Source organism: Podarcis vaucheri (assembly GCF_965113315.1).
Source record: "Podarcis vaucheri genome assembly, chromosome: 4".
Taxonomy (NCBI): Eukaryota; Metazoa; Chordata; class Lepidosauria; order Squamata; family Lacertidae; genus Podarcis; species Podarcis vaucheri.
The window spans coordinates 74,049,394-74,072,422 of NC_138762.1; the positions used below are offsets into that span (position 1 = coordinate 74,049,394).

Here is a 23,029-nt window from a genome sequence, read left to right on the forward strand (position 1 = left end):
AGGAAGGCAGCTGAAAATGCACAGCAAGGTGCTGATAGCAAGCAGTGGGAAATATTTCTCAGTGCCTTTCAGGTACAGAAAAATTATTACAGGTGTTTCATAATGTAATTTTGAAACTCCTAACCAAACAAAAACCCACAGGGAATAAAAACCTTACCTACATCTTGCTGTGGAAATATGACTCCCACAACGAAAGTTTGCAGTTGTCTTCAGCACTTCCCTTATTACTGTACGTACCTAAGGGAATATAGCTTTTATGAGGCTCAAAGTGACAATCCTTTCCCAAAGAGGGCAATTACAGTATTTTTTATTTTTAGCAGACTTACACCCTAATCCTAAATATGTTTTCTGGGGATATAAGTGTGACTGATTTCTGTGTCTAAGCAAGCAGGTTTAAAATTGCAGCCAAAATATAGAATGCATCTGTCCTAAAGAAAATGTTCTTTATATTAGCCTTTGCCTAGGTAAGGCAGCTGTTTGCAAAGCACTTACTCCAGAATGCTCAATATTGGGCACTGGCGTCAATGAACATATTTCAGGTAACAGGAACAAAATAAAACAGCTTTCTCCACCCTGCCTATCCCAATGGAAGTTTACAGTGTGTGCTTATTGTAAACTTGCAATAGCACTGTGAGAAAATTCGTGATGAAAATAATTTGTGCAAGACTAAAGCTATGAAAGTGATCTTCATGATTAAATCTTGGCCTCGCCTATCCAACACAATGTTCTGGTTTATAAAAGGAATGCTACCTCAGGTAATTTATCTCTTTGATAACCAGCAGCTATTGCAAGTGCTACTACCTATGTAACTCTGTTTTCCATTTAACATGGAATGTTTTGACGTATTGGAGTCATTACTGAAGCACAACATGTAGGACTGGACATGAAGGCTTGGATATTGGAAAGAGATCACAACCACTCTTCAGCTAGAGCTGCCTTTGGTGCTGGATTCACTACGTTCTTTTCATTGAGGGTGCTTCCAGAGAGGGGTTTAATATTGCAAACAGGTTGTTCATCTACCGCAAGTAGGCCATTGGCAACAGGTTTTTGTAACTTGCGTGTCAAGACCCTCAAGCCAGCCCCTGTTAAGAATAAAGAAATTCACACTGATGCAGAATTTTGGTTTAAGGTTAATGGGCAAAATTTAGGTCACAACTTTACAGTGGTACCTCGGGTTACAGACACTTCAGGTTACAGACTCTGCTAACCCAGAAATAGTACCTCAGGTTATGAACTTTGCTTTCAGGATGAGAACAGAAATTGCACGGTGGTGGCGTGGCAGCAGCGGGAGGCCCCATTAGTGAGGTACCCCTAAAGTGGTACCTCAGGTTAAGAACAGTCCTCCAGAACAAGTTCTTAACCTGAGGTACCACTGTATTGATTACAGCAAATGTGAGCGGTATTGGCTTAGGCATTGGCAAAAGACTATATCGGACTCCTGCCCCCTTTGCAGGAAGTCAGTAAGAGTAAACCACCAAAAGAGGAAGCTCCTTCGGGGGAACCCGCCTGCATCTCCCCCGCTGTTCCCAGAGGCCTGGCATCGCCCTAGCCCCTCAACCAGACTTTGGACAGGATCCAGGCCCCGGATTCCTTTAACGGAATACCCTTGGACAATGGAGGGCAGTCAATGGCCGACCTCCCCTCCCACAGTCATCAATAAGCCAATGCCTAACCACCAAACCTTACAAAGTTGTGATGATTACTAAGAAGTAGGCGAAAACCAAAAGGCTAGTGCTAATCTGCCAAGTGGAAAAATTCCTACCCAGTCCCCATTCCAAGATGGGTGACCAACCAAAGTCCAAAGCAAGGCCAGAGGACACCTAAATTAAAGGGAGGGTGGGCGGGTGATCGGCAGCACGAAGCAGGTGCTTGGCACACATCACAGTGCCGCTTTTATACCTCCCACGATCACTTCACTCAAAATGATTGGCCAATAGGGCTGGGGTGATCATGGTGCCACCCTGGCGTGAGGGTATTACTCCACCCACACCAGGGTGGGGGGAACTGGGTTGAGGGCCTGCCCACAACCAGGACCATCTTTTAAGATGATCCCACTTATCAGATTTTACTTGCAATGTGGGAGGGAAGGAGTACAGGTTGGCATTTGATGTTAGCAGCATCACATACACTAAGAAAAACTTCCATGCAGTGTCAAGTTAGACACTCACCTGCAAGCACCCTTATTCACAAATTGATGTGCTTGTTGCCTGTGTCCATTTTTTTAAAAAAAATATTTTTTAATTGCAAATTTTATAAGAGAAGCAAAAATAAAAGGATAAAAAGATGAAATAAAATTAAAGAAAAGAGAGAAGAGAGAAACAATAATATACAAATACAGTCATACCTTGGGTTAAAGTCGTTTCAGGTTGAGCATTTTCAGGTTACGCTCCGCGGTGACCCGGAAGTAACGGAACGCATTACTTCCAGGTTTCGCCGCTCGCGCATGCACAGACGCTCAAAATGACGTCACGCGCATGCGCAGAAGCAGCAAATTGCAACTCGCACACGCACAGACGTGGGTTGTGTTCTGCTCTGGATACAAACGGGGCTCTGGAATGGATCCCGTTTGCATCCAGAGGTACCACTGTAATACTAACAACAGCATACCACCAGCAGTTCACATTGCAGATGCAATGACTGTTAGTACATGTATCTTAAGGATATAAATTAATATAAGCCTTCCAGATGTCAGCCTGATAGTCCTTTCAGTGCTGCATGAACACCTTAAAAAAATAATTCCCAGGAATTTTAATGTTAAGAGCTTTTGCCAGAATATTGACCCACCCCCCATTCAAGTTAAAGGAAGGGGGAATATCTTGTCTCCAAAATTCTACAGATTGTTGCTGCTTTCTGCTTTGAACTACAGCATGAGTACAGGGTTGAGCCTCCCCCGCCCCTTCTTCATGCCTGAGAAGAGTTGATCCTGACTGTTGTGCAGAACTTTGAAGCCACTAGGGAAACAGTGAGAGCCTTGCTGCTTTCTCAATGACTCTAAAAGCTTGCAGTGGATGTGTGAACTCTCCGCCTATTTTTCTCTTACAGTGTGCTTGCCAGAGCAAATGATAAGTCACCACTGACAATCTGGCAAGTGTATTTGTGGACTACTGGAAACTGAGGCTTAAATCGTTATTGAATATTATGGAATTATTGAAAATAACCACAGACATACAATTAAGGTCTCTTTTCTAGCATGAAAAGCCCCAAGGATACATGAGAATAGGACAACCCAATGAAAGACAAATGTTATATCTGTGTCAGCTACATTGCAACATTGGGTATAGAAACATGAAATAGCTAGTCAGGGAGCAAGGGAATATGTGCTAAGTGGTGCCATTATCCAGTGCATTGATCAGAAAAAGGATTAGGAGGTTACTTAGGGAAAAACATTGAAACCTATCAGGCCATTCCACCGTAACAATAAAAAAGGCAAACAAGATAATAGCTTATAGAAGAACAAACATAAGCCATGTGAGAAGGAGCACTTCCAGCCTCACCTCCTGTGAAATTTGCAGTGCATTGATGGCTAGTACAGAATCACACAGTGAGCGCAGAGGCCTTTGCTAATTTAAATACAATCAGATATACATATTCGATGTAAAGCTGAAAGCTGGCAGAAGTATTGTGGTTGGGTAAGCCAATCTGTGGTTAAGTTCCTTGTGTAACATATAAGAGCCAGGACAGACTGTGGGAGTTGTGAGCCCTTCATCCAAATCTTATTGATCTATGTAAGGTTATCAGCCCCTTCATGGATCACTGCCTTGTTGTGGTGAAGGGGCTTGAATAACTCAGAGAAGCTATGAGCTATGCCGTGCAGGGCCACCCAAGACGGACAATCGACTAAACAACAACAAGGTTCTCAAATGCGATCTGGGATATATACTACATTCATAACGCCAGGCAGCACAGAATATCCTTAATGCCAATTGGCCTGGAGTAACCCCACCCTATTTTGACAGCCTGTATGTGTACCCACCCCTACACATACAGTTGGTCAGAGTTTGGTACTGATAACGCCAAGGTTGCAGGTTCAATCCCCGTATGAAAGCTGCATATTCCTGCATTGCAGGGGGTTGGACTAGAGCACCCTCAGGGACCCTTTCAATGCTATGGTTCTATGACTCCCGATATATGCATACACTGGCCTCAATTAACACTGAGCCTGCCCAGTTCTTTTCTGTGCCAGGGAGTGCTCCCTATCCTTGTCGCACGGAGTACCTGTTTGTGCAGCACATTTTCTAGCTTGTAGAAAAAACATCAGCCCCTAGAGAGGGGAGGCTGTAGCTCCGTTGTAGAACACCAGCTTTGCAGGCAGAAAGTCACAAGTTCGATCCCTGGCATCTCTAGGTAGCGATGATAACGTCCCCTGTCTGAAACTCTAGAGAGCAGCTGTTTTGTGGTTCCTGGAACCATGCCTTTTGAGATCCTGCTTCATGGTTCCTAGAATCATGCCTTTGTAGAAGTTTCTGCATTAACCATTACTGCACATGTTTCCCCACGCATTCAACAGCTTCTCTGAACTGCAGCCAATGTGTTTGCTTAAAATGATCTTTAAAGGCATTCATTAGCATGCATTTGATAATCTGGTGAAATGATTCTGCAGAAAATAATATGCAAGATTTCCCCCTTCCCAGCAGGAGCAAATCTTTATGCCTATAAATTAAAAGAGGTTATTATGGAGCTCTCAAAGCTCTGCAAGTCCTGGGTAGCAGCAGAAGATAATTAAAAGGTGAAGGCATCAAAAATTAATTGCAAGGCCTCTTTCTCCCTCAAGTGTCATAAATAAATAAATAAATAAATAAATTAGAACTAGAAAGTGTCAAAAATTACATGGAAAAATATGTTGATGGATGCAGTGGGTGAAAAGGACATGCAGTCCCATGATATACACATTCATAGATAGGTCCAGAGACCCCATATTCTACTACATAGCTGACAGATGTTCTCCAAATAATTGTTCCATATTCAATAAAACACAGCTTCACCTCCATCTGGACTATTATGTATATTGTTATCAGTCATCATCACACAGAATAGCTTGGCTTTCTGAATGAATAGCAACAATACCACATCTGATAGCTAAGGAAAATTTAATGGATGAATAATGTTAGGCAAGCATTTAGAGTATTTTTATTCAGCACTTGTGTGTGTTTTTTCATGTGATTTAGAAAATGGGCAAATGTTGCAGGGAGGAGTACTTCCCTTTAGAGAGCCAGACCTCCAGTCATCCATGCCCTCTTCCAGGATACTAAAATAGCATTCCCATTCCACCTAGTTTTCCTTTACAGTCAGCTAATATTCTGTGTGCACTGAGCATACTCAGTCCACATTGAGATGTTTGAGTTCCTACTAACCTTCAGGATTTATTTGTGTAAGAAACTGCCCAGCCCCATTGATACCTCCCTCTTCTGCATGGGTGTTGATTGGGGTACCTCAGGACCCACACTGTTAGTTCAGTTGCCAAGGCTGATGAGTGTTGTACTCCAAAAACACCTGGAGGTTTGGGGATGGGGCAGGCTGATATATCAGATATGGAGGAAATGGTTATGAAAGGTTATGTCTGAACAAAAATGTTGAGTTTTGTTCTCTGAGCTAGCTACATACTGTGCAATTGCATTATTAGTTCAGATTTTTCAGTTACTGTACCATTTCCTCAGGGTGGGTGTAAACGTTTTGGTAAAGGAAGTGGTTTGACTTGAAATGAAATATATCTCACAAATTGGAGCAAATTGGTTAATATGGCTCCAATGAAACATCTTCCGAGCTGTGGCGAAGAAGAACTATATTGGTTTGCTCTTTCACCTTGATTGCTTTCTCTTTTAGTAAACTGCACCCCGCGGCAAATGTCTCTAGATATTAGATCATGCTAACCAATGTGGTGCTGCCCCAATTTTGCTGGACTGCAACTGCCTTCGTCCCAAATCATTGGCCATGTTAGTTGGAGCAGCACGAAAACATCTGGAGGCACTGTGAAAGCAATAGCTGGCTTAGATAAATATTGGGCTTTATTCAACTCTCCAGTTCCATTAGTGGAAACCAATGCAAGGATTCCCGCTAGTGCAACAGGACTCCCTCCCACTCTGTCTACAGCTCCTTCCAATCTGCTCTGGAAGGTCAGGAGAAACCCCCAGAACAGCAGGCAAGAGAAGGCAAGGGGAGATCATTTCACTGGTCAAGCAGAAATGCTTGTGCTGATGGAACAATCTCCTTAGTGCTATGTTGAATTCCAACCATTGTCTTCAGGTTCAACTGCCCAAACTGATTTGGTATCATGGAATACTGTGTAAGCACCTGAGGCACAGGTCTTCAGCAAAACAACCATGTAAGCTAAAGACCCTAATGGGCTTTGTTTGGCCTGCAGACCATGTTTGCCAAAAGTCAAGGACCATGGAGAAGAACAGCAGGAAAAAATAACCCACTTTCTGGGACCAACCATCCAAAATGGACCTCAGCTGCTGAAAAACAGTGTCCCTAAGCCCCAGTTTGGACACCTGTCTCAGAAGGATACAACGTTCAGTGGTACTGGAAATCACTGAGATGTCAAGGGGAATCCAAAAAGGGCACACTCCTCCTAGTGAAGATAATTTTTCAGGGCTACAAAATTAGTTTCCCTCCCAAACTCAGACAGAAAACCACATTGGAATCGTCATCCAGCAGCACTTGGAGTTGAGGCCAGCACACAACTCCAAGATATTGCTTAGAAAGGGCAAACAGTAATTGAAGTCTAGGATTGTCTTTTTGAAGAAGACATCAGCTTGCACCACTGCCTCTTTTAACACAGCAAGGAGTACACCTTCTCTCAAAGAGACATTAGTCACATTTGTGACTCAAATATTTAAACTTCCTTTGGTAGCTTTAATTAGCTACATGGTGCAAAGATCAAGGACACATATGGTAGCCCGGCCACAAACTTCAAAGGAGATTGTCCACTTTCTTACGTCAAACTACTTAAAAATGTATCTATTCCAATAGGACAAGACTAGCTGCATTCATCTCAAACTCTGCTACAGTCATAGAATCTAAATTGCCATGAATGTGAATGATTGTATTTTCAAAATGTGTTACAAATTGGTCACCATTAGCTACCAAGTTATGTTTGCAATTGCTGTGTGTATGGGTTGGAGGAAGTGTTTTCCTTTAATAGTAGAACAACCAAAGAGACATACCGCATGCAATGAAAAACATTCTGCAAATATACAATTCCAGTTTTATAATAGGAAGTTTTTGAACAGGAAGATAATTTATTCCATATTGACCCAAACAGTCAAAATTATATTTAAAAAGTAGATCATTCTGGTGTAGAACTATGTGGAATAATAGTAATAACAAAAAGCAGGCAGAAAATGATTCCTTTGTTGTTATAAAAAGGGGCTTTTGCTTGTAAGTCACAGATAAGCCTCTTTACAAAGCATTTTCTCTTAAAACCAATACAAAAGATGCTTTCAGACTTCCAGAGTCCTATGGGGGCATGGCAGTCAGTGCCTGTATCACCTTTACTAAAGCAGTTGGACTGGTGCATTTCCAGGTACAATTTAAAGTACTCTTTTTGACCTTTAAAGCACTACTCGAGTAACCAACCTACAACACCAACCAGTCAAATAATTTATAGTTATAATAAGCCATATCCATAATATGCCAACTTTCCTAGTTTGAGAATACTATATAAGGAAGTTATTATTCTGAGTCAGCCCACTGGTCTCTTTAGCTCAATATTGTTTGCACCAGAGGCAAGGCATCTTTACAGCCCAGTGGGCCAGGTTTGACAGGTGGAAGGAGGCACCTGCCTGTCAGTCATGTGACATCATGGCATCGGGTAACAACGATACCTCTGAAGCCTATTTCCAAGTTGTTTCTGATTAGCACTGTGAGATATGGCCTTTGAAGTGCATTTCCAAACAGTTGCAGGAAGAAACTGCTTGGAAATGCACTTCAAAGTGAAGGCCACACCTTTACCTGCCTTCCACCTGACATCAACAACTGTAGTCATTTCTATAATGTTTGTAGGCATATAATACAAAAAGTGAAAACAAGAAAACCGGAGTTTCATGAAATTGGGCCCTCACACAGCTCCTGGTAGATACAAGCCATTCATCTGAGCTTGGAGGGGGGGGGGACTACTAACAACGACTCCCCTGAAGACCTTAGTGATCAGGCAGGTATATAAGGGATTAGGTGATTCTTGAGGTATCATGGACTCAAGTTTTTAAGGACCTTGTAAATTAATACAATAACTTTGATCCTGACCCCATAGTGTATGGCCTGCCAGTGCAAACGTTGGAACACTGGCGTTATGTGTTGCCAACAGACTGTCTCCGTCAACAGTCTAGCCACAGCATTTTGCAGCCTCCAGACCAGGCCCAAGGGTAGCCCCACATGGAGCATATCAAAATAATCAAGCCTTGAAGTTATCAATGCATGGATTACTGTGGCTAGACTACCCGTCAAACAGCCATAGTTGATGCACCTGCTGTAGCGAGTGAAAGGCACGCCTAGCTGCTGAGCTTCCAGTGACAAAGATGGATCCAGGAGCGTTCCCAAACTCTGAACCTGTTGTTTCAGAGGGAGCGTAACCCCCTCCTGAACAGGCACCTGGCCAATCTTGTACGCATGGGAACTGTCAGTCCACGGTGCTCCCATCTTCCCATGGTTCAAGCTCAGTTTATTAGTCCTCATTCAGTCCCTCACTGTGCTCAGACAACAGCCTCCCCTGACTCAAATGCTATGGAGAAGCAAATCTCTTATGTCAACAGTGCATTGATGACCGTTTGCCACCAAACTCCTAGTGACTGCACCCAGTGACTTCATATATATGCTAAACAACATTGGGGAAAATATTGTACCTTGTGGCACACCATAGTGCAAAGACCATAGAGCTGGAACCCAGTCTCCCAATGCTACTTTCTGGACACAACCCTCTAGGTAGCAGAAAAACCACTGTAAAACAGTGCCCTCACAGAGTTGGTATAGCAGGATACCATGATATCAAAAGTTGTGGAGGTATCAAGAAGCAGAGTTGCACTCTCCCTGGCCCTCTCCTTGATACAGGTGCACCCCTGCCTGTTTAAAAACAGTAGGCAGCACCCTGTCACATAGTGATGTACCGGTATATACCACATTCTGGACCCATCCAGTCAACCCCTCCTGACTGCTTTTCACTAGCCAGGTGAGGCAGGGGTCAAGAGAGCAGGGAGCTGGCTGCATGACTGCAAGAGTCTTGCCCACGTCAATTCCTTCTATTTATTACTGAGTCATAGATTCTACTGAATGAATGCCATGAATTTGGTGTGCTTTGAAGGATGGTTTGGGTACCACAGGCACCCTTGATGGAGTGAATACAGGGAATAAGAGCAGGCAAATACAATTCTTTTAATTGAAGTTCTTCTTTTCATGGGTTCTTTTAACCAAGCTTTGTCTTCCCAGGTCACCTTATCCAAGGGCAGTAGCAGCAATATATAATCTAGTCAGGGCCCTCCATCCTGGAAGATAATTGCTGTAGATGAGTTGTGAAGGAGCCCGTGAAAACAGTTTAACAAGAGGACTGACACCTTTAAGGGAGAATTGCATTAGAAACACCAGACTTAAAAATAAATACACCCTCCCTCTTGTCCTGCTTGCCTTCCAAGTTCCTACTGGGCAGAACTGCAGGCAAATTTGAATGTCAGCGTTGAAATGTATTTTTCAATCATGCATTTAACCAGCGTTTATTTTATTTTTAAAAATCTACTAGTTTGTCTAGTACTTTTCACCGTAAGGTAGTCAGCAGCTGCTTCCTTTGAATGAGAAATGCGTGTTCCAAAGCAAGTGAAAAAGGCGTTATGTTCTCCATTGTTCCACATTCCGGCAAGTGACCTCATTTCACAGCCTAGCTGGCTGAGAGCCCTATTTCAAAGCATGCAAATTCTTACTGCCGAAATTAGCGCGGGGGTAGGAATGGGAAAGTGTATGTAACCTCAGCCCAGCTGCACGCATAGTGTGGAAGGGAGGGTGTAAGGAAGGGGAGAGCGAGAGACCCGGATCGCGAGCATAAGCGCACACATGCCCGGAAAAGGACTTCTCCTCCTCCTCCTCTTCCGCTGGGTGTAGCTAGCGAGTGCTGTGAGCCGAGCGCTCCGGAGCCCGGGAGGCGTGTCGCCTGCGCTGCGCCTCCTCCTGCCGAGGGTGGTGACCGGCCTCCTTTCTCCTTCGAGCCGAGAAAAAGCACAAGAGCCGGAGGCGGCGGCGACGGCCAAAGAGCCATGTCGCTCCTCTCGCTGGCGCTGCCTGCGATACAAGTCTATTGGATCGGCTTCCGCGTCGTGTTGCACCAGCTGCTCCGCCGCCTCCTCCGACCAGGCTGGCCTTTGAAGCCAGGTTAGTAAGGGCTGCGGGTTTCTGGGGAGGAAGGCTGGTCAAAGAAGCGCCTCGTTCAGCGTCTGCCACCTCGCCAAGTGGCGCGGGTGGCGAAAGGAAAGCGCGCGCGCGGGCGAGCGACACGAGCTCGCTTTTCTTCCGCCCGGGGCGGCGGCGGAGGTGAGGAAAGGCTTTTTCTTCCAGGGATTATCATTCTGAAAATCCCAACTGGCAGCGGTGGAGGGGAGCCAAGCTAAATTTTTGCTTCCGCGGAAGGAGGGCGCACCTGGGCGCCCGCTTCCCCTGGCTTTGTTTTATCGCTGCTCGGAAGGGGGGGGGGTCTTCTTTTCTCGGGCCTGACATCGCAGAGCTTTGGCTCGGCCGTGTCACTGTCCTTACCAAGCCCCACCTGCGGCTCTCGCCCCCCGGAGGCATGCAGACCTCTAGCAAATGCGTACACGCCCCCTTCCAGCCGCAAACCTGTGGCTCCTAAGTTGGACCGACCTGTTATAAGTGCATGGTGTTACAGTTGATAATACAGGTAGTAGGAACCGCGGACAATGTCAGGGTTCGAAGCTGAATAATACCTAGTGCTATGGGCAGAAAAGGTACGTTGCAGCAGGCGACACACCCTGGTCAAGAGGATCACCTTGTCCTAGTACGACCAATGGAAGCAGTAGGCTGTAACTTGTGAGTCAGTGTGTTTAGGCTAGGATTTGTTTGTTATCTAAAGAGAAAAAGCAGACCGTCCCTGCCTAGTGATGCATTTCAGAGTTGCAGTGTGAGGCCGCAGGATCCGGGAAACTACAGAACCTTGGCTGGCCACCATCCTCTTAAAAGTAGAGAGTCCATAGCTTTTGAGTTTTCACTTTTCTATATGTATTTTACGAAGCTGAATACAAACATGCCAGGCTGTAAGTAAAGTTTTTTATGTACGTTCTTAAAATGTTGGAGTAACATATTTCAACTGTACCAAGGGGGTGGAGAACTTCTTAAGTTCTAGAATTGTTAACAGTTCAGATGTCATATTATGTCTTCATTGGATAACGTTGCTCTGTTTTGCTCAAATTCTGATTGCTTTTCATGGTCTACTTATTTCTTTAAAGCAGACAACAAAAATACAATAAAGTTCACAAGGTAGATGTGACTATTTTTTGAGTCGGAAAGTAATGTTTTACTGTAAGAATAGTTAGGGCTAAAAATACATTGGGCTGTCATTCTTGACAGCAGTGTTTTCTTTATGACATGTTATATTAAAACTTTGCAGCTGGAGTGCAAGAACCATTCTTAATTAGTTTGTGCCTAGGTAGGTCAAACAATCCTTATTTTGAATGATGTTTCTGCCCTGATGTGGTACAATTAACCATGCTTAGGCCTGCAGAGAAATGCCACATGAGGTCAGCTACTTTCTCATGCTAAAGGAACGCTGTGCTAAGTCTTATCTTCTGCTTCCTCCTTGCAACAGAACCAGTAGTATTAAATTCTTCATTTAGATTAATGTTTGATATATAGGATGTAGCTTTCATTGTGGCTTAATTGCTGACCGTGTGCATAAAAAATTTTTAGCTGTAAAAAGTTCTTACTGTATTTAACTTTTGGGTTACATTTTCAGAAATCTGTCTCATAAGTGCATTTTGATTGCATTTGATGATGCATTAAATGCATTCTGCACCTTTATTTTATATTCTAAACAGACCGCTAACAGCACAAACCTGTGTGTGCTTGTTTGGAAGCGAATCCCACTTAGTTCGTTGGGGCTTATTCAAAGTAAATACATATAGCAGGTGTAGGAAATCTTTGGACCTCCCAACGTTGCTGAATTCTAACTTGGATCATTGACCATGTTTGCTGGGGCTAATGGGAGTTGTAGTTCAGGGCTGAAGGTTCTCCACACACACCTAGATTACATCCACACCATGCTGTTAAAACACTATCATACCACTTCAGTGGTCAGGCAAACTTCTGGGAACTATAGCTCATTAAGGGTGCTGACCTCACAGAGTTGCAGTTCCCAGCACCCTTAAGAAACTACAGTTCCCAGGATTCTCCATGACTGTTAAAGTGGTATAAAAGTGCTTTAAGTTTATGTGTGGGTGACCCTAGTGCACAAGATTGCAGCCTAAAGACTTCTTCATTTTTCATCTGAAAAACATGTCTGCTGGATGTGTAATGTGAGCTTTTGTATGTTGCTTTGTACTGTCCAGCGTCATTAGACCTAGATATATGAGATTTCCATGTGGTTTACTTATTGCTAGATAAGTAAAATCTACTAGATTTTAAGACCGGGGCAGGCATCGTATCCAAGTCCTAGCATCAGACTTCCGACAATGTGTTGAATTATTTTTCAACTTAAATTTTTATTAGTTTTCATCAAACATACATTCCAATACATTCATTGTATTAATACATCTCATACATACAATTAGCTCTATTGAGCTTTGGACAATGTGTTGAATTAAGGGTGGGATGGCCATGCACAACATAAGGACCCAGGGCTGACGGCAGCCCACATACTGTACTGATTATCTCATCCCCTTTCCCCACCTATTTGTGGGAATATATATCACCCAGGCTGGTTTCTCAACAGATGAAAATGCTATGTTCTACATCAACCCTCTTCTAGCATTTAGGCATGGGACATGGGTGGTGCTGTGGGTTAAACCACAGAGCCTAGGGCTTGCTGATCAGAAGGTCGGCGGTTTGAATCCCTGCGACAGGGGGAGCTCTCGTTGCTCGGTCCCTGCTCCTGCCAACCTAGCAGTTCGAAAGCACGTCAAAGTGCAAGTAGATAAATAGGTACTACTCTGGTGGGAAGGTAAACGGAGTTTCCGTGCACTGCTCTGGTTCACCAGAAGAGGCTTAGTCATGCTGGCCACGTGACCCGGAAGCTGTACGCCGCAACCTCAGAGTCGTCCGCGACTGGACCTAACAGTCAGGGGTCCCTTTACCTTTACCTAGCATTTAGGCAGATGGTGGAGTTGGTGGGAGCAGTTGACCAAAATAAAGGCAGACTTTAATCTTTCTCCCTTCCTTCCCAAACAACCTTCCGCTAATTAAGGTTTTACAATACTAAGTTTACAAGCAGCTCCCTGTATCTGTGGGGGTTGCGTTCTGGGTCAAAGGGCACGTCAGCAGAGTGTGCATAAGCCTGCCTGTTATGCCCCACCACACCCCCATTCTGCCCTCTTCTGGGTCCAAAGAGACACATGCTTTGACAGTAGCACATCAGTTGGACTTGCCTAAAATGGTTGCAACATGTATAGTGGCAGGATAAATCTAGGGAACACCTGAACTCTGAACCTTATACTTGGCAGCAGGCTTGCTACATGCCTCTGGATTATTTTTTTAAAAATTATTATTGACTTAAAAATATACGGATCAAAATTCTTGTGGATTCTTCATGTATTTTTATTAATTTATTTATTCAAAAACAATTTTTAGTCCACATCCTCTTGCTTCCAAGCTTCTCTGTATTCCAGGAGAAAGTCTCTAGGCCTCAAACTTCTGGACATTAGCCCCAAAACTGTGGCACTTGAAACAAAAGTAGATACTGATATGAATCTTCTTATCAGTGTCTCTCTCTATATATATGTAACAATTTGAATCTATATATGTTGCTTCATGTTTTGTTTCCCTTGTCAGTTAGGAGTTGTGAGACAACATACTGTGGATCATTTAAGCTGCTGTCTCTTTGGGAATGATGTGGCAGAACAAGATTGGGTCAATAATTTGGTCTGACAGTTTCAAAGCATGGATATTAATCACAGTAAAGAATGCATCAATTTCTAAGCAGCAAGGTTTAGGTAAGAATTGCTGCTTCTTATTCAGCAGCAACTGTAATTGCAACTCTTTGAAGATTAGTTTAAACCAGCCAGGCACCTTCTTAGGCATCTTAATTTTTTCAGGATTGACTTCTTAAATATTCTTAGCCTTGAGCATCTCATTAATGAATGTAAATTATGTAAATTTGAATATGTTGAGTAATTAAGTTGCATTCCAAAAATACGGATGTTTGTGGCGCGTATTTGAGTGTCTTAGGGGAATGTAAAAGGAGTCAGCATCAGGATATGTAGGCAGACTCTGGTGGCCTGAAGGAGTCTGATAGGCACTCATGAAAGGGGCAGCCAAGAGACTTTCCTGGATGGCCTGACACTTATTTGTTATCCCCAAGGGAATTAGTAGGGCACTAATGCAAGGATTCTAGAATTGCTTACACACACACACACACACACACACACACACACACTACATCACGCTTGCATAGAAAATACAGAAAGATGGCATAGAACATAAAAATCACAATGCAACAATAACAGCAGTAGAAAAAAAACAATAACATACTAATAGTTGTATTTTTGTTTGTTTAAATTGCAGTATTTTCAAACACAAAACAAGACAGGAAGAGAAAGGAAGCGGAAGATCTATGGGTGGTGTGTATTTGTGAAGTCCCACTGAAACAAATTAGATAATGTGAATTATTTAAATTCAGGCAATTGGTTTAGGGTACATTCCTTCAAAACTATGCATGCAAGAGAAGAGTGTTCACATTCAGAGGTGTCTATAGCTTACAAGACTGAACAGGGCAAGCCACTTTTCTTGCTTGCTGATCTTTTAAATTGGCTTTCTTCTTCCACTGTGGAGCAACTGCAGAGGTGATTCTGCCTCCACTAGTTATGTGTAGCTTCTGCCCTATTTATTCAAGATTTTAAGTTGCATTAAACACAGCGTAACATTTGTTTACATATAATCTGGGGGGAAACCTAACTCCATTGACCTAAACTGGGTCCCACTCAATAAATATTCTTTTAAATTATTTGCAAGAGGATGTTGAAATCGAAAGTTACAAACAGTTTGGGTTGCTATAAAATTTGGTAATGTCTGGGGCTGAAGAAGTGCTTAATCCTACCTTGTAAATAAATTCACAACATTTTTAAAGCCCACAAAAATGTCTGCCGGCCTGCCTGTACAGCCACACATACCTATTTTAATTAACTGTAGTGCACTGATAACCTCAAAGGGAGAGAGAGAAAAGACAACAGTCAACTAATTTACAAAAGCTCCCGTTGAGGCAATTCTTAATCACACAATTGGCTGCCCACAGCGAGTATGTACAAACCTGAATTAATTAGGGCTTAAATATTGTCAAGAACTGAGATACTCACTTGCCATGGTGTCTTTCCTCCCATTGGTGTGTGTCATGAATTCCTGACCACCTGAGCTTGGATATGGGGAGGAGAGTTCCTGCAGTTACATTGTGCTTTGAAATTGTTATCAGGTCTTATAGAGGTCAGCATGACATAGGTCAGCCTGCTTCTCATTGGGTCCTCAGCTGGTGATAGACTGCAACTTTCATAACTCCTGATCATTGGCTAAATTGGCTTGGGGTAATGAGACATTTGCAGTCCAACAACATCTGGGTCCCAGAGTTGAAGAACACGGAGCAACTCTTACTATCTTCCTGATCTCGGAGCAGAACAAGGCAGGAAATCATCCTTGACATTTTGCTGTGCTTTGGAAGTGCTCAGAGTGCCAGCAGAAACAAGGCCCTGCTGGGAGATAAGCTTCCCCTCCTGCAGAGTTGGAGGAAGGAGCATATTTGTGGCAACCCAATTTCTGGCCAGCTGTCAAGGCCATCCAAAATGTTTTGTTCCCTTAGTGTTTCGTCTGCTGAAATGGCATAAGTTGCTTGCGGTAAGGAGAGGAATGCAAGCTAAAACTGAGACCTTTACACTGAGACATTGGCTCTAGTTCCACATACCATGTAACTTTTAGTTTTGGACAAGTCTTCTGTCAACACCCTGAATTTGCCATATGGTGTACAGATACATAGGCTGCGGTGTGTCCTACTTGCAGAGCCACCCTCAAACGTATTCAAATACTACTAAGTATATTGTGCTTGTTCACAAAAGCACTGATTTCTCATATTTGATCAGAGCTACGCTTTCTCATTTTATGTTTGTTTGCTGCCTTTTATCAGGTGCTCATTAATGAGTGAAGAACCAAAAGGTTGGGACTGTGGCCAAGAAGCAATGGAGAATAAAAGTTTGGAAACTTCCCCGTCAGACCTAAAGTTAGTGGCCCACCCAAGAGCAAAGAGCAAAGTGTGGAAGTACTTTGGCTTTGATACCAATGCGGAAGGATGTATAATGCAGTGGAAGAAAATCTACTGCCGCATTTGCATGGCACAGATAGCCTATTCAGGAAACACGTCCAACCTCTCTTACCACCTTGAAAAGAATCATCCAGATGAGTTTTGTGAGTTTGTGAAAAGCAACACTGAGCAAATGAGGGAGGCCTTTGCCACGGCGTTTTCAAAACTGAAGCCAGAATCGTCTCAGCAGGCTGTTCAGGACACCTTAATTATGAAGGCAGGCCACAGTTATGAGAATAAAAAGCACCAAGAGTTAACATTGGCAGTGATTAGCTTAATATGTGAAGGGTTATATCCTCCTTCCATTGTAGATGAGCCAACCTTCAAGAATCTTTTAAGAACGGCCGACCCTAGATATGAACTTCCTTGTAGAAAGTATTTCTGCACAAAAGCGATTCCTGAAAAATATATGGCTGTCAGGGATGTTGTGCTAAAAGAGCTGACTGATATCCCGTGGTGCGGCATATCCTCTGACATGTGGAGAAGCGGGAACCAGAACAGATCCTACGTAACACTGTCAGTTCATTTTCTCAGTAGCGGCTCTTCCAGCTGCCTGGCTGTTAATTCCCGGTGTTTAAAAACATTTGAAGTGCCCGAGGAAAACACCGCAGAGACAATTACGCGAGTACTTTATGAGATATTCATTGAATGGGGAATCAATACAAAAGTTTTTGGTGCTACAACAGATTATGGGAAAGACATTGTCAAAGCTTGCTCTCTTCTCGACATTCCAGTGCAGATGCCTTGCTTAGGGCAGACTTTTAATGCAGGTATACAGCGAGCTTTTCAGCTTCCGAAGCTGTGTGGTTTCCTGTCGAGGTGTCGGAAGCTGGTGGAATATTTTCAGCAGTCTTCAGTAGCCATGTGCATGTTGAGCGAGAAACAGAAGCAGCAGAACACTCCGTCGTGCATGCTTGTGAGCGACCGTGTTTCCTGGTGGGGAAGCACTCTTGCCATGCTGCAGCGACTCAAGGAGCAGCAGTACACAATTGCCGCAGTTCTTGTGGAGGACAGCAATAATCACCACCTGATGCTGGAAGCCAATGAGTGGAATACAATTGAAGGCTTGGTGGACTTGCTCCAGCCGTTCAAGCAGGTTGCCGAAATGATGTCTGCTTCCAAATACCCAACAATAAGTATGGTGAAACCTCTCCTTCACATGCTGCTGAACACAACACTAAACATCAAAGAAAATGACTTGAAAGAAATCAGTATGGCAAAGGAAGTGATAGCCAAAGAATTGTCCACAACATACCAGCATGTGCCCGATATAGACATGTTTCTCAACGTTGCAACTTTCCTGGACCCCAGGTACAAGAAACTTCCATTTCTTTCAGCATTTGAGAGACAGCAGGTTGAAAACAGAGTAGTAGAGGACGCAAAAAGTCTCCTAGAGGAAGAAAAGGAGAACACATTGAGGCCTGAAGAAAAGTTTTTTGCATTGTCTGAAGAGCCACCAGTGAAAAAAATGGCAATTTCCTCTACCCCTCCTCCTACTAGTGCCATCAATAACATGCTTGCAGAGATATTTTGCCAGACAGGGGGTGCTGAAGACCAAGAGGAGTGGCATGCTCAGATTATTGAGGAGCTGAGTAATTTCAAATCCCAGAAAGTTCTTGGACTAAATGAAGATCCACTCAAGTGGTGGTCTGACAGGCTAGCTTTATTTCCTGTTTTGCCAAAGGTACTTCAGAAATACTGGTGTATTGTGGCCACAAGGGTTTTCCCTGAACGTCTCTTTGGTTCCTCTGCAAACATTGTTAGTGCTAAGAGAAATCGGTTAGCCCCGGCTCATGTAGATGAACAAATCTTTTTGTATGAGAACTCTCGCAGTGGGTCAGAAGCTGAGCCAGAGGAAGAAGATGAAGGTGAATGGGGCTTGGATCAGGAGCACATCACTAGTCTAAGTGACACCACAAATGTAAACAGCAGTTTCTTTAATATGCGAGACAGTGGCTTCATGTAGAAGGAACGCTTAATGGTACATTTTCAGAGAAAAGGGTGTTTGTTTTAAGCTGCCATTACCAAAAAATAGTTTCACATGAAGATAGTGTTGTAAATACCAAATGCTTGTAACATAGCTTTGTTTTATGTGTGTGTGTTGTCTTAAATCTCGAGTGCAACCCATGATTCCAAAACACAGAAGTAGGCTTGAGAGTTATTATTGAATTCAATTCCATATTCAGGCAAAACTTTTAAACATGTTAAATGTCTTCTGTTGTTGTAGTTATTATTGTTACTATTACTGTTATTTATTGAATTTAGATACTGCCCTTCTATCTGATGGAGCCCAGGGCAGCAAACACGTCCATAGTAAAACAATATTTATTTATTTTCTTAAAAAGAAAAACAGCTAACATAACAAATTTCAAAAAATTTACAGGTAAACTTACAGTTACAGGTAAAAAGGTTCTTTCATCCAGGGATCCCAGGGTTGCAAGGAACATTATCTGGGTAAACAGGAGCATGGATCAAGGCAGCCTGGATAGCTCAGTTGGTAGAGTGAGGTGCTGATAACGCCAAGGTTGCAAGTTTGATCCCCATATGGGACAGCTGCATTGCAGGGGTTGGACTAAGTGATCCTCAGGATCCCTTCCAACTCTACATTCTATGATTTTCAGATTCCTTCTGAAAGTCAGTAATGATGGACACAGACCCACCTCACCAAAAAGAGGAATTTCGTAGGTCAACAGCAACTAGGCAGCCCCATTGTAGAATCTGATGTGGTTGATCCTCAAGAAGGTGTTCATTTAGGTAATTGGGGCCCAATCCATTTACGGGTTTATATACTGGCACTAACAGCTTGAAATGGGTCTGGTAGCTCACTGGAAACGAGCAGCACTTTCAGGACCAGTGATGTTCTGTGTCACTTACTAGCCTAGCAGTCACGTTCGACAGCAGTCCAGACAGGTTCCTAGAGCATAGGCAACTGAAGCCAGGCTGTCCTGGTCCAAGAGTGGCTGTAGCTTGTGAATCAGCCTAAGCTGGACATCAACACTCCTATCCATTGAGTCTCTTTAGAGTTGGTGATTTGTCTAAATCCAGGAATACTCTCAGACTACAAGTCTGTTCCTTCAGAGGCAATGCAGTTCCTCCTAGAACAGGCCACATTCCTAATTTCTGGACATGGGAGCCACCACACACAGTACCCCAATTTTACCAGTTTATTACTGAGCAACAATTTCCTCGTAGTACTATCTGGTAGCAACCCTACAGGTAGTGGAACCACTGAATCTAGTACTTCCAACTCCCAGCTCATGGTCAGTGGTGTCAAAGGTTGCTGAGGGGTGAAGATGAAACAACACAGTCACCATCCCCATCTCTCTCCTGATAAAGGTAATCAAGGCTATTCTTGTGTCCAAACCAGATCTGAAACCAGATTGGAATGGATATAGATAATTTGCTTCTGCTTGTTGGCCACTGCCCTCTTGGTCAACTTGCCTGGGAAGGGAATATTGAGAGACTGTAGATTTTCTAAAACCTTTAGAACCAGGTAGGATCTATTAAAGATGTCAAACCACTGCCTATTTTAAGGTGATGGGAGTACGTTTCCGAGCACAATTCAAAGTGTTGGTGCTGACCTTTAAAGCCCTAAACGGCCTCGGTCCTGTATACCTGAAGGAGTGTCTCTACCCCCATTGTTCAGCCCGGACACTGAGATCCAGCGCCGAGGGCCTTCTGGCGGTTCCCTCATTGCGAGAAGTAAGGTTACAGGGAACCAGGCAGAGGGCCTTCTCGGTAGTGGCGCCTGCCCTGTGGAACACCCTCCCAGCAGATGTAAAGGCAATAAACAACTATTTTACTTTTAAAAGACAACTGAAGGCAGCCCTCTTTAGGGACGTTTTTAATGTCTAATGCTGTATTTGTTTTTAATATTCAGTTGGAAGCCGCCCAGAGTGGCTGGGGAAACCCAGCCATATGGGTGGGGTATAAATAAATTATTATTATTATTATTATTATTATTATTATTATTATTATTATTATTAACTTCTTCCCACAGTGAGGCTTTGTGTTAGGAATAGGACACACAAGTAAAAAGGGTAACTTCTAAGCGATTACTCAGCCCTTCTGCTACAGACAGAAGTAACATGTTGAATGGTCAAGCCTAATAGATGGTTTAACTTCATTGCAGAGCTAATTTGCTGTAGGGATTTGAAGTCTTAAAAGCTTTGATCTGAACATCCTCAAGTGTTTAAATATTTAAAGTTTTAAAGGTAAGATCAGAACACTAAGGGTTTTTTGGGGTTGGTTTTTTAAAGAACCTAATTTAATGGATTGCTTCAAATGTTACTCTTCAATAGATTAATTTCTGTGTTGGAAGCAATATGTGTCCTCTAATATGTTAAATCAAAGATGCTCATGCTTCCATTCTTTTTTGCCCTGATGGATTGTAGTAGAATCCTGAAACATGTACCTGAATGTGCCCTCAGAGAACGTGTAGCATGAAATGACTCATTAAGATTTGCTGTACAGATTTGTTGTAATGCTGACAGTCACAGTAAAATATAATGGATCATGAAGTTTGCACATACACAGAAATGTTGAGCATTGTGAGTTAAGGAGATGCATGTTTAATGTCTTCTCCAGTGAACACGTTTAGGATTGGGTGACAACCTGATTCTTCACCTCACTTTCTCCCTTCAAATAAGAGTCAGTTAGTATAACACGCCAACATTGCCAGATTGGCTAGTTGGCCAGTGAATGTTGGTCATGATTCAACACAAAATTCAATATAGAATTCAACATGTTTAGGCTTAGTGATTTCAGTGGACTTCAGTATGTTTACCTCTTCGCTGTATTGTTTCCTTTGTGTGATATAGTACCCTCATAAAAGGTAAATTAGAGCTCCAATGGAGGCTATATATTTTATGAAATTAAAGGCTTTATTTTTTTTACCAAAGGGCATGCAGGGATGAAACAAGTTTTAACTTGTGCTTTTAAAAATCCTGGCTGGAGGGAGAGGGTGTTACCCTTACCTCCTGCTTCAGACTCCCAAGTCCTGGTTCTGGAATACAATTTTTGCCCTGCCTGAACTTGCAATTGCCCTCTTCTGTAACTCTTCTGATTGAAATTCAAGAAGGATTTTTCAAATATTTTGGATCTTTTATGTTCTGTTTCATACGTGTCTAAATGTTGGCTGGATAGAGATGTCATGTTTTACATTATTTAATGTTATAATATTTATTGATATAAGAATGGGCTTCAGTGTGCCTTGGGGTCACACACACTCCTTCCCTTTCCTACTTTATGTGTGAGGTGTGGAGATTGAAACCTTTCACTTTTGGTTTCAAATAAACTGCAGTTTCATATTTTGCCTGAACTTCAAAAGCTGTCTTTCATTCCAACTCTTGCTAGTTTGAAGTAAACCAGAATCAAACTGATTTCAGATGGTTTTGTTTGCTCTCCGGAGGAAGGATGAACCACAAATTCCTGAGGTTGGATGTAATGGGAAACTGGTTTATTCAAAACAAAATAGATGCTTTCAGTGTTCTCCCATAGGTGTAAAGGAGGAGAAGGAATGAGTAAGTGCATGAGTTCAGGTGGCTCAATCTCAACCATAGTTTTAATGTAATGTCTAAATTTGGCCAATGGTTCTTATCATTACTATTGAAGCAAAAATTGTCTTGTATCGGTCAAACAGTATGGCTTTAATTTGAGGATACTGATATGTCTAATGCACATGTACGCTTAATGAGCTTAATTTTATACCACTGTTATAAAATTTAAGTTGGAAATGGTCTGATGGTCCTTTTTTGCTGAATAGAACATAATATTTATATTGTGATGATTTAATGTGACTGACAATTGTTTTACCTACAGATGGTTCTTGTAGAGCATTTCTTGGTAAAACTGGTGTACAGAAATACATCATTTTGTTTGTATGCCGCCTTTCCATAGGTAAAACCATGCTCAAGGCAGCTTGCAACATGAATATTACAAACACAACAAAAGTAGTCATAGACAACAAATAAAACATGAAACGGTACCCATCCAAATTGAAACAATTTCCACCTAAATCATAAGATCTAAAATAAAGAAACAAATAATAAGAATATCAATAACAGCAACAACCTCCCTGCAACAAAAACTCCTGAACAATACCCCAACCGAAGAGTTTGTTCAGCAGCCTCGGCTTTTGTGGTTTGAGTCACTCAGGTGGAAAAAGGCCAGCAAGGCAGGGAGCAAGTATTCCAGGACTCACAGCCAAGATGGTGTATGGTGTGAAGTGTAACCATTCATGATAACCTGGTTCCATACAGGTCTGTTTCATGTTTGTCACTTGCTGTTGAGAAACCAGTTAAATGAATTGGCCCCAGTTCTTACCATGCTGTAATATGTGAGTAGTAAAACTGTGTCCACAAAGTATCTCAAGTCTAATTTTATGTGGCTGATGATACCTCCAGAAGCTGCCCCATTTCATTCTTCCCTCTCATGGACAGAATATATAGGTAAGATAAGATCTATAGCTTGCTGTGCCAGTTCAGTATCACAGAATTTGGTGCGGCTTCAGCACAGGAGAGGGATTTTGACCACATGACTATTTAGACAATA

General features: G+C 42.7%; 2 protein-coding genes across 6 annotated transcripts in view; both read left to right on the top strand.

Annotated features, from left to right (window-relative positions):
- The window catches only part of ZBED1 (zinc finger BED-type containing 1), a 42,771-nt gene extending 20,556 nt beyond the window's left edge, over positions 1-22,215 (top strand). The window contains exons 1-3 of one of the 3 annotated variants that reach the window (XM_082220085.1): positions 13,969-14,129; positions 14,701-14,756; positions 16,304-22,215. In XM_082220085.1, coding sequence (XP_082076211.1) covers positions 16,314-18,443 — 2,130 coding nt within the window. In that variant the 5' untranslated portion in view covers positions 13,969-14,129; positions 14,701-14,756; positions 16,304-16,313 and the 3' untranslated portion in view covers positions 18,444-22,215. Of the gene's footprint in view, positions 1-10,762; positions 11,241-13,968; positions 14,130-14,700; positions 14,757-16,303 lie in introns of those variants that run through there. The other 2 variants (XM_082220087.1, XM_082220086.1) reach the window with 2 other exon arrangements.
- The window catches only part of DHRSX (dehydrogenase/reductase X-linked), a 95,652-nt gene continuing 82,727 nt past the window's right edge, over positions 10,105-23,029 (top strand). The window contains exon 1 of one of the 3 annotated variants that reach the window (XM_082220149.1): positions 10,105-10,347. In XM_082220149.1, coding sequence (XP_082076275.1) covers positions 10,233-10,347 — 115 coding nt within the window. In that variant the 5' untranslated portion in view covers positions 10,105-10,232. The remainder of the gene's footprint in view (positions 10,348-23,029) is intronic. The other 2 variants (XM_082220150.1, XM_082220148.1) reach the window with 2 other exon arrangements.